General features: G+C 39.3%; 1 protein-coding gene across 3 annotated transcripts in view; it reads left to right on the forward strand.

Annotated features, from left to right (window-relative positions):
- Window positions 1-7,970, forward strand: part of dok4 (docking protein 4) — a 43,503-nt gene extending 35,533 nt beyond the window's left edge. For 2 of the 3 annotated variants that reach the window (XM_044015690.1, XM_044015691.1), the window contains exons 4-9: window positions 1,009-1,123; window positions 2,176-2,295; window positions 4,526-4,715; window positions 5,075-5,213; window positions 5,308-5,425; window positions 7,391-7,970. In XM_044015690.1, coding sequence (XP_043871625.1) covers window positions 1,009-1,123; window positions 2,176-2,295; window positions 4,526-4,715; window positions 5,075-5,213; window positions 5,308-5,425; window positions 7,391-7,536 — 828 coding nt within the window. In that variant the 3' untranslated portion in view covers window positions 7,537-7,970. The remainder of the gene's footprint in view (window positions 1-1,008; window positions 1,124-2,175; window positions 2,296-4,525; window positions 4,716-5,074; window positions 5,214-5,307; window positions 5,426-7,390) is intronic. The other variant, XM_044015692.1, reaches the window with a different exon arrangement.
- Window positions 7,971-12,044: the final 4,074 nt, after the last annotated feature.

A 12,044-nucleotide genomic window follows, 5' to 3' on the forward strand; every position in this document is an offset into this window, starting at 1 on the left:
TATCTCTGTTCAGCTCGTGGACTTAAGTGCATTAGGGCTGAGGAGACGAATGTGCTTGTGTGTGAGGTGATGATCACACAGCAAAAACCTTCACTGAGGTGAGGGACATGTACATGGTCTTTGGCTGGTGGACCTTCTGTCTCAGCAAAGATTTGAGGTGAAACATTTTCATTTGTCTTAACAATCAGATCAAATAGAGTTTGTTTCAGTTTGAAGACCATGAAACACAACACTTGGTCTTATTATCTTCTGAACTACATTTTAAGTCGAGCGACAGCCCAACAGCTGAGCTGATAATAATATATATATATATATATATATATGATAATAATGTTAATGTTTGTGCACTTTAACGAACATGGACATGGCTTGCTGGATGACTCGTCTCCAAATGCTGCTTCAGATTCGTTGTTTTTTATTCCCACCTGGGTTTTGTCTTCCGTTAACATTGTACGCAAAATTCGACCATATGTCGTCTCTTTTCTTTTCTCGTGTATTCCGGGTAGATCAATCTGACCGCCGTACCTCGCAAAGAGATAAGTCTGATTAAATCTCTTCTTGTTCTTCTGATTGATTCTCTTTTATTCACTGACGAAAGTATTTCGTCATAGTTTTTGTCAAATCGACTTTATTTTTGTTTACTTAATATCACATTTATGTGTAGGTATGATCAGGTATTTGTTGGTTATTAGCGCAGTGGTGTTCTGCTGCCTCAGGATAGCAATGAAGGAAACAGTGCACCTAAACACACCTCACTTTAAGACCAGCGCACCCACGGGCACACTGACGATCTCAGTGTGAAAATAAAAAACTGCGTCGGTTGGAAACTGCCCTGTTTTGTAAGATAAAACCCTGTGAATTTAAAACTTTGAGTTTCCTCAGTCTGCTCACACTTGTTTTGACAACGCACGGACATAAAGCGCACAACCACGTCCAATGCGATGAAATTACTCAAGCGACAACATGTTGCAACTTCATTAACTGTTTTACTCTCAACCTGTCGTCTAGGTGACCGAGATTAGCAATGTCAAGAACGTCACACGGTTGCCGCGGGACACCAAGCGGCAGGCTGTAGCCATTGTGTTCACGGATGACACGTCGCGCACATTCACTTGTGAATCAGGTAATGTGGACAAAACAAATGCATCATGGTATAGTGTGAACGTGCTTATTTTCTGCTGGTGCTGAGTGAGCGTTGAGATGAGAAATGAGACATTGATAATTGTAGATCAGTGTTGTTTATGTTTTATTTTAGCCTTTCACCCTATGTCAGCTGGGATTGGCACCAGCAGCCCCACAATCCCTCATGTGGAGGACAAAGCAGTAGAAGATGGATGGATGTTTGTACAGTGCTCCCCAGGAGAAACTGGATGCATTACATTTGCTCCTTCAGAAACTAAACAACACTCAGGAAAAAGAAAGATACGGTATTAGATTATCAAAGCACAATATAAGCATGGATAAATATTTGACATTTGATATGGGAAACAATCCAATGCACAGGCTTTTAAAAATGTAAATAAAAATCAGCAAAAAGCATTTTAACCGAGTTATGTTTGGGCTGTTTGTTTCTTCTTTTTGGGAGAATAATATTTGTTACACAGTTGCAGAATTATGTCTTTAAAATGACTCAGCACAAATGTGTTCTTAACAGCTTCTAATATCGTTTTCGTATAGTTTGTTGGTATCAGACACTAAAAAGTGGTATCGTCCCATCCCTATTTAAAATATAATTTCACTGTCAAACCCACAGAGTTTATAAGAGTTTCTAATTATACACAGAAGCAGCAGAGAATTGTGCCACATGGATTATTGTGCCAAGATGCTAAAAATAGAGGAGGCAGCTTGGAGTTTAACTATACACATCTCACTGTTGTGTCTTTGTTTGAGTCTATCCTTTAACAGCATGTAAAGGATAATGTAAGTCAGAGTGGGATATAAGGGTCAGTTCCACTAGAGCCATTTCATAACATAACATTATGTGTTATGTTTGTTGTTGGCCCAGCATTTCTGTGCAGTTTTCCAGCGCTATGGTTGACCTCTGTAGAAGAACAATGACACACCTGGCAACATCGCTATGATGACGAGACAACACGAGCACAGGGAGTCGGTCCAGCGCTCCCTCTTTCTCTGACTCTCCATCTCTATCTGTCTCTCTCTTTCTGTCTGTCTCAGAGCTGGAGGCAGAGGATTGGTTCAAGACGCTGTCGATTGAGTGTCTGGGCATGCGGCTCAATGACATCAGTATGGGGGAGCCTGACTTGCTGGCTGCTGGGGTTCAGTGTGAACACACAGGTAGTGCTGGTTTTGCATTCTTTGTGTGGACTCTCATAGACATAATGCATCCCCTAGCACCTTACTCTAACCTTTACCATCACAACTAAATGCCTAACCCTTAACCTAATTATAACTCTAACCCTAAAACCAGTGTTGTAATGTAAAATACAAATACTTCATTACTGTACTTAAGTATAAAACTCATGTGTCTGTTCTTTGTTAATTATATTGCACTTTTCTAGTCTTGATGAGCTGCTTTACACTATAGTTTTGTCATTCACACATCTTTTATACCCATTCACATGCGGTTAAGAGTCTTGCTCAAGGACACATAGACTAGCAGAGCCAGGAATTGAACCCACATCCTTCCAGTTGAAAGACAACTCGCCCTACTACTGAGCTATCATGGCTCAATCCTCACTCTTACTTTTGATACTTAAGTACAGTAAATATCATATACTTTAAGACTTTGACTTAATAATAATATTATAAAATGTGACTTCAACTAATTTCTCATAAGATACTTTTAGGTGCTTTATACAACACTGCCTAAAACCAGGTCTTAATCCTCAAAAAGCGTGTTAAAGTTGTGTCAACCAGCCAAAATGTCCTCACAAAGATAGGTTTGCTTGACAATTGGTCCACAAAGCTTACTAAAGACATGTACACACACACACACACACAATATTAAACTTGTAGAATCTCAGTGAGTCATTTGATTTGGGAGTTGTAGCCAACACACCACCAAACATCAAATGAAGACATTCGCACAAAGTTAATAAGAAAGTCTTGAGTCATTTATTGAAAACATTTTCACACGCTATATTAGATCATTTGTGCCATCAGTCTAAATGGTTGTCTAACTGGATTGTAAAACCTGACGATCTAATGGTTCTAATATATAATAATTACTTTCAGTCAACCAAATTTTGAGAAAAATTGAGTTGTTAAACGCTCCATTTTGCTGCTAATATTATCACATTAGAGTGCTTGGGCAGTTTGCAGTGGATTAGATTGTGGTTTTTACGACGATAACTCAGAATGCTGGCTGCTAACTGCTACTTAGCATTGAGACACCTTTAGAGAAAATTGTGGCCTGTTTTAAAGCACAGTAATACACCATATACAATGGTGAAGAAACGTCTTTAAACCTGTTTGTTTGTCTACTTCATTTTAATAATTAATAATTTTTTCTTTGTCTGCTTTGACAACGATGCTTATCAGCCGTTAGCATAACTGCTAGCCTATCCAGTAGCATTAGCCATGAATGTTTGCAATGAACCTTACTTTTTACAACTTTACAGCAACCACTGTAACTTTGTCCATGGTGTTGATTTCATTTTTTGTTCTGGTGTGACAAATAAACACCACAGGGAAGACCAACCACTGGGATTGGGAGCGGTGTTATTTTAGTGTGTTAATTAGTGTGACACCTTTCTCTTTGTAGTCATTTGACTAATGTATAACATACAAGAGAAATCACTTTACCACAGTGTTAAATAAATCCACTCCTCTGTCCTGCAATGTGAACAATTGTATATATTTTTGTAAATTCTGAACACCAAAATATAAAACAAATTCTCCCTTGGGCCAAATAACCTACTTCCCCAGACATATTCACCAAAGTTATGAGTTATACTGTTCACAGTCAAACAGCAAAAACATACAAAAACTCGATGTCCTTGGCTGGTATAAAAATAAAAACATGCTTTGTGCTTATTCAATGTGAAGGAAGTTTCATCATTCATAAATAAACTAATAAAAATGACAGTTGGCACTTAAAGCTACGGGAACAAAGCAGGAAACGTTTTGTCATAAAATGATATTTATTTCAAACTAATTTCTAAAGCAACTCATTGTAGAGTAAAAACAATGTAATGTAACATCCTAAATGTCTGAAGGAGCGTTATCGCAGGTCGTTCTCTCCTGCAGCTGTTAGACTGTATAACAAACACTGCTCACAGTAGACCACACATAACCAGGCTTCCACATGCAATACTGTATACACGTGCAATATACTTATACATATTTATACTGTAATTATCATGTCCATACTGTGTAAATTCTGCTGTCTATAATGTACATTCTACATTCTATTTCAACTCATTTGTTATGGTCTAAGTGTTAATATCTTTTTATATTGTAATTTTCTTTTTGGTAATGCATGTTTGTTATTTATTATCTTTATCTTTACTGTCTTTGCTGCTGTATTCATGTAAATTGTCCCTCTCGGTGGTTGTCTCCTAAGAGCGTTTCAACGTGTTCCTCCTTCCCTGTCCTAACCTGGACATCTACGGCGAGTGCATGATGCAGATCACCCACGAGAACATTTACCTGTGGGACATTCACAACCCTCGCACTAAGCTGGTCACCTGGCCGCTCTGCTCTCTGCGGCGCTATGGACGTGACGCCACGCGCTTCACCTTTGAAGCCGGACGGTAAGACCAGAGAAGAGAGAGTTTTTATAGTTTTTAGTTATCCTTTTATAGACTCTGCATTGATTTCCATTCATTTGGACAAACCTTGTTCCGAACCTTAACCTAACCACAATTCAAGTATTAGCCCTAATCTTAACCAGTTCCTCAGAAATTAGGTTCTGCCTAATTAGGGTTAACCAGGTCCTGACAAGGTCAGTGTTTATGCCAGAAAGGGTCCTAAAAAGGCAGCAAATACAAGTACAGTATACACATGCAGACACACATGGCAAAGATTAAATTGTGGACAACTCTTTATCTCCTCCTCCACTGGCCACTGTTCTGTGCTCCTATCTCTCACACTGAGCTGCTGTTGTGTGTAGGATGTGTGACAGTGGCGAAGGCCTCTACACCTTCCAGACCAGAGAGGGAGAACAGATCTACCAGAGGGTTCACTCATCGACACTGGCCATTGCTGAGCAGCACAAGAAGGTCCTACTGGAGATGGACAAAAACAACAGGGTGAGAGCCTTTTGCTAATACTTTTGATGTCTGTTAAATTTAATTTCAAGTACTGTTTTTTTAATCCTTGATGTTGTGTGTTTATGAATCCCAGTTATTGTCTAAGAGTTCAGAGCCTCGATCCTACCCCTGCACACCCACTGCCATACTGCCCCGATCAGCTTACTGGCACCACATCACTGGAAACCAGACCAGCATGGACCATGGTAGTGGTAGGACGTACACCAGCCTTCCAGACATTCCCATACTTAAAAAATAATTGACTGTTGAGTTTCGTCTGCAGATAATGTTTTGGAATCCCAGCTCTCTGTCCTGTCTCACATCAGATGAGCACAAGCGGATGCTCGTGTCTCACAGGCGAAGACTCTACCGCCGCAGATTTTCTACTCTGTGATTGGCCAAAGCTCGGATAGATTTAGTCGTGAGGCTATAAACAGAGTGCTGAAAGGTTATTACGGAACTATTGATCAATGATGCCAATAAGACGTCCTGCCAACCGTACCGTTTAGAATCCTTTGGCCTAAATTAAATCCTGAAAATCGTCTGCGGCCAATCTTGAGTCACAACTGTGATTAACACAAGAGTATTTCCTCGCATATTTCATAAACAGGCAGACAATAATGTTTAAACTTTGAAATATCCATTGCACACGTATAATCAAAGCACTTTATTCATTATCCATCAGGTGTTCATAATAATCCACATAATAAGTTGTTTTTTTTAATTAATTAAGAATACTTTACGATAATTTGAAGCTTTTTCATTTTAATGAACTGTTGTATAAAATTAATGAAGGCTGCTGTCCACACTTTGGGAATGACTGCTTTAGAATTGTTTCTTTTATTTGTTCATAATGTTTCACATAAATTAATCATGACATTTTTGTCTTGTGTGGAGTTTCTTCATGCGTGCGCACAGATTTTCTCCTGCTTCCTCCCACAGTCCAAATACATGCAGATATTGAGGATTAGGTTCATTTAAACTCTAAATTCTAATCACAGCTTGAATTCCTGCTTTTTTAAATAATGATTAATCCTTTATGTAGTATTGAGAGGAGTACACTGTATATTCTTCTGAGTGAGGTTTTCTTTTAAACCCCTATTGCAGGGGTCTCAAACTCAAATGACCTGTGGGCCACTGACGGTCTCGTCTGGTCGCCCTACTTTTTTGGGAAAAGCAAAAGTTGCGGTGGACGTGACGAGCTCATATCATCAATATGCCGTATTAATTCCTTTTTTTATGCACTCTATTGCCTCGTGTGAGCTTTTCTGTCTTTGTTTTACAAATAAAGTTGGATTGGATCATTTCAAAATATAAGTGGTTGTTTTAATATGCATTGATTAAAAAAAACATATTTCTGATGCAAAATTAATCTATTCATTCAAATAAAAACATATAGAAATGACTTGTTACAACTTGATATTGTCTGGAGGGCCACATGAAATGGATTTGAGGGCCACATGTGGCCCCCGGGCCGCCACTTTGAGACCCCTGCCCTATAGGTTTCAGTGACACACATAATGTTTTACTCATATTTCTGGTTACTTTTACTCATATTTATGTGTGTGGAAAAAAAGACATGGGGTCGCTGATGCCAATCCCAGCTGATAGGACGAAAGGTGAGGTGCACCCTGGACAGTCCATCACAGGGACACATAGAGACAAACAGCCATTCACTCTCACACTTACGGTCAACTAAGAGCAGGGGCTTCAAACTCAAAATGACCTGGGGGCCAGTGAACTTCTAGTCTGGTCAGGAGGGGCCCGGGTCAATTGAAAAAAGTGGTTTAGTGATTAGAAATTAAAATGATATGTTGATAATCCATCATGATGTTGCAATTACAAATATTTTCAACAAAAAAAAACATGACAAAATTAATCTGTAAATAACAAAAATCAGACAGAAATAAAACAGAATTAAAACATTAAATCAAAACATACATATAGACAATTGTAATTAAAACACTAGACAAGCTTGTATATAATTAAATGTTGAATGTAATCACTCGGGCCGCGAGTTTGAGACCCCTGAAATCTGCATTTTTAATTTTTTTTTGGACTGTGGAAGGAAACCAGAGAACCTTGAGAAAATCCACACACACACGGAGAATATGGAAACTGTCCAGTCACAAGCTCTGTGCAGTGGTAACAACTGCGTTTCTCCTTTGTAACTGTAGGTGATGGATCAGAAGACGACCTTCTTTCCACCTGCCTTCCTCCTGACGGACACGCAACGCTGCCAATGGCGAGCGCACACGAACACTCCCAGCTGCACATACGCACACACTCCTCGACACATTACCCCACCTACCCCGGACAGTGACACACACACACACAGAAAGACACACTGGACATGGACGCTGGATTTAACACATAACCAAACGCATGCAGCCATTTATAGATCACACTCCAGAAGAAACACACACACACACACACACACACACACTGTCACACTAGCATTTGTTCTTACAGCCCAACATCACACCTCACAGGACATGTTGATGATGGGACTGAACACTGACATCCTGTAACACATGCAGCAGATCAAAGGAAAAAACTCAATTCTGAATTCTGGAGTGAGGACTAAACAAGGTTTGGGCTTCCTGACTGCAGCTCCCACTGCTTCATAGTAGACAGGGAGGATTTGACCTTTTTTTCTACATATGTTGCCTTTAAGTATGGACTTAAAGAGATGTTCAGGTTTCTGTGACGGGAGGTTGTGTGAGGTACTGACACACAGTCAACGCTGACGGTGCTTGCACCCCCCCCCACCCCCCTGCACTTATTTTATTTAATTTTATTTATTTATTTATTACTGACCACCTTTTTTTTGTTACTTTGTTAAAGTGTCTTTGAGTGACCTGAAAAGAAATAGAGAAATGTTCTCACTGAAAACGTAGACACAAGGAAAGGAAAATTTTAGCCACTTTAAATGCTCACCCACTTAAAAATCCTCAGAATATCACCATCGTCTTACCTTTTTCTAACTGGAAACTGATGATTTTTAAAACACTCTCGTGCCTAAGTCCATAGAGAAAACCTGTGATTTTACACCACAGCACACCGGAGTTGTTGATCCACTGCTGCCTTCATCATCAGTAACGTCAAATGTGTTATTTTGTGACGTACTTTAGGTGTTTGAAATCCTTCCTCCAGGAAATCTATCGTTTTATAGTTTTTTTCTTGTTTATCAAAATGAAACGTGTTTTGGGAAACAAACACAAACAACCATACGTCATCAACAACACTGTGTGTTATTAAAAAAAAACAAGAACTTTGCGGTGCAGTGTGGTGGAAAAACAACCACACAGATTACCAGGAGTTTTTTTTTCCCGGGTAAATAAGTTCCTGGTAATCCTAGAAATGTTGGTGGAGAAGGCAGCAATACACCTGCAGTTCTCCTGTTCTGTAAGACAAAAAAACACTGATTTTCTCTGTGGACTTTGGAGTGGGAGAGAGTGAGCGTTACTCCAGTTTCCAGGCAGAAAACATATTCTGGGTGCACACAATGTAGTCAACGCTGACTCTGTGTCTACACCTCTTACAACTGCTCTTTAAACAAACCTGAACGGTCACTTTAGAGCTCTCGGCATGCTTTGAACCACATAGGCTGTTGTGCATGTTGTTCAACTACATCTCAATGCAGAAGTGTTTATACAGTTTGCAGTTTGTTTGTGGGGAATTTTCTTTTCCTGAATTTATACCACACCTTGTCGTCAATATGATATCTGGTGGCACATGTTACACCATTTGGAAATGGGAAAACTCTGCTTAGGTTTGTCTGTCAGTTTGTTTTCAGGGATCAGTGATGAAGGTGTCTTTTTTCCCCCCCAAAGGAAAATTTGATTCACAGCCAGCAGTGAAAGAAAAAAAGAACAAAAACACAATTTATCATGGCACATTGTACATGTTTTTTATCGTTTGGTACATGCTAAAAGGAGAAAATAGTTATTTCCTTGATGCCAATGCTTGATTTTAATCCATGTAATGTGCAGTTTGAATGACATGAGAAACCTATTGCAGCACCGCGATTGCCTTTAAGGAGAAGATTATTCCTGTTTGCAACATTCACCGCATCTACAAAACAAAAAAAATATGACAGGCTTTTCCCACCTCCTTAAACAAAGTCAGTCAGGATAGGTATAGACCTTTTTTTGTGTGGATGACACACTGTAGAAAACTCTAGAAACTATGATGTTTTTGAAGCATATCAAAGCTTGATGCAACACTTTTAAATGTGCTGAGCAGACAAGAAAGATACAAATAAACATTGATAAGGACGGTACAATATAAACATTAACCATTTTTAAAAAAGAAGAAATAGTTACACTGACATGACTGAAACCGTTCGCCAGAGGATAGATTGAACTTTCCTCCCCTTTTTTCCATCATGGAGCTGCCACCTCCAGACGAAAATAAGAAATTCAGAGATCCTCTAAGTCCTTGTGATGGAAAAACCCTTTTGTCTGTGATGATTCTCCCCACAAGCAATCAAACACACACCTAGATTGCACCTGCTTTCAAGCGGCTTTCATCCATAGTTTTCATAATTAAACACATAATTAGTTTCTCTTTACGCACCTCCTCACAGGGTTTATGTGTATTTGCTTTGCCTGTCCGTGCTCCTGCAGCAGATCTGTGATGGATCATAAACAGTATATAAAAATGGACGCGGTTTTTCAGTTTCAGTTTGAAAATTGAAGCCCAGGAAGGAGGACGAAAGTCGCAGTTAGCCACCAGGGGGCGACTACACTGGTCGCAAAAAAGAACTCCGCTTGAATGGAAGTCTGAGAAAGTGAGACAACTGCTGACTTGAATTATAATGTCAGAAAACAGTTTCCTGAGGAGTTAATGGTCTCAATTGTCAGCTTCAGCTCTTCCTCAATAGCAAATTACGTCAATTTTGTAAATTGAAGGAAATAGATGATAAATCTTGACACGTGAGTGGAAGCCAGTGTGATTGACAGCTGGTATTGTCTAGTATAGGTGCCCGGTTGAAGGTTGTAAATCGTGGTGCTGGTCAAATCGTAAATCTTAAGGCTTAAAAATATTGGTTTTGTTTGCAACTAGAAGCCTATATCCATTTTATATTTAACATCTGAAATGAGCTTGCACATGTCTGACCCTATCAAGGTTGTAGGTTTCCCCTGAACGAATACGGGTGAGCTTAATTAGGTGTGGGAACTGAACCCTGTGTGGGTGAAAACCTGTTACATATTGGTCTAAATTTACTTGTGGAAAATGCTGTTGTCTTTAAACGGGAATTAACACTCTGCATACATCGTCTTGTGTCACTCTCTGATGAGCTATATTAGTTTAGTTGGGGCTGAAAGGGAAGTGAGAAGGAGGTGGTGCGATGCAGATGAGTCATTAGGTTTTAAGATTCTTGATGTGACGACTGTAGAACATTTAGCTCGGTCATAAACATGTGGGAACACACACACACACACACACACATCTAGCACCTTTACATTAATGTCTGGTTTGTGTCTCGCTCTGGGAATCGCTGCAGCGCGTTTTCCACATTGTACTCAGAAGTCACAGTTTCCCTGTCATGAGGAGGTAATTCCAAGTTAACTCCTCATGTCCTGACTTCCCAGTTTAAGACAGCTACTCCGAGCACACGCTTTATTCTGTCCTCTGTTCTTCTCTCCGTTTGGTCTCCCACTGGCGTCTGTGGACATGTTGCTACGGTGTTTTTTAAAATGTACAAAATGCCATGTAATATGTTGGTTAAATAAAGACTTAGTAGATTAGCTCGATAATTAGTGAATCTAACTACGGCGTCTTGTTATCCGGCTTGTGCACTTTACTCCACATTCCCACTTCCGAGTCAACTGGAACACACTGTTACATTGAACAGTTTTTTGTTTGCTTGTTGTTTTCATCGTTTTAACGTGACGGCTAAGCGATGTGTTGGTTGTTACATGATGCAATTGTGTATTGTGTACAGTATAGATGTGTTTTTTGTGTACTGACTTGCTGTAGAACACGAGTTTGCTGCCCTCTTGAGAGACTCTGTGTATATTGCTATTTATATGAAATGAGTGTGCATGCGTGAAAGAGAGGAGGAGAACATGGGACTTGCTGAGCTTGTGTTTTTTTTTATTTTTTTTTTTTTTGTTACCTTGGAATGTTGAAGAAACAGATGGTAGCCTGTCCACACTTTTTTCTTTACACCAGTGGTCTCAATCTCAAATAACCTGGGGGCCAAAGAGCGTCTACTCTGGTCACTCGGGGGCCACTCGAGTGAAAACAAGTTAAACTTTGTTGGGAAATAGCAACCGTTGAGTCGGGGTTGGGTGATATTTGAGTTGAAAATGACATCATGATATTCTTCAGCGTCTTTGTCACCAGAGAGGAGAGAGTTGGAAAAACGCCTGTACATACTGTAGTTTCCATTTGTTGGCCTGTTTTTGAACATGGAGACAAAGACTCAAACAAATGTCATTTTAAATATGTTTGATACTGCTCAAATTTAACACGCAAAATCTGCTGTTCATCTACAACTACAGTGTTTGGGTTTTTTTTTGGTTTTTTTTAAATAAAACTTTTTGTTTTTCTTCATTTTAAATTGTTAAAACATTATTTTATGGTTAAAATAAGAAAAAAAAAGTCCAGACGGACATTTTGAGGCTTAGGTGTTAAAGGGTTAATCATATTGCCATTAATATTTCACAGTTTCAAAATAAAAGTGTCTTATTTGACATGGAACAATGAATAGTCCATAGTAAAAAACATAGTGGCCGCATGAATTTGAGTGGAGGGCCCACAGGCCGTGAGTTTGAGACCTCAACTTTACACATAAACAAACCTTTTTTCTGCATAGGA

Source organism: Solea senegalensis, unplaced genomic scaffold (assembly GCF_019176455.1).
Source record: "Solea senegalensis isolate Sse05_10M unplaced genomic scaffold, IFAPA_SoseM_1 scf7180000013762, whole genome shotgun sequence".
NCBI classification, from domain to species: Eukaryota; Metazoa; Chordata; class Actinopteri; order Pleuronectiformes; family Soleidae; genus Solea; species Solea senegalensis.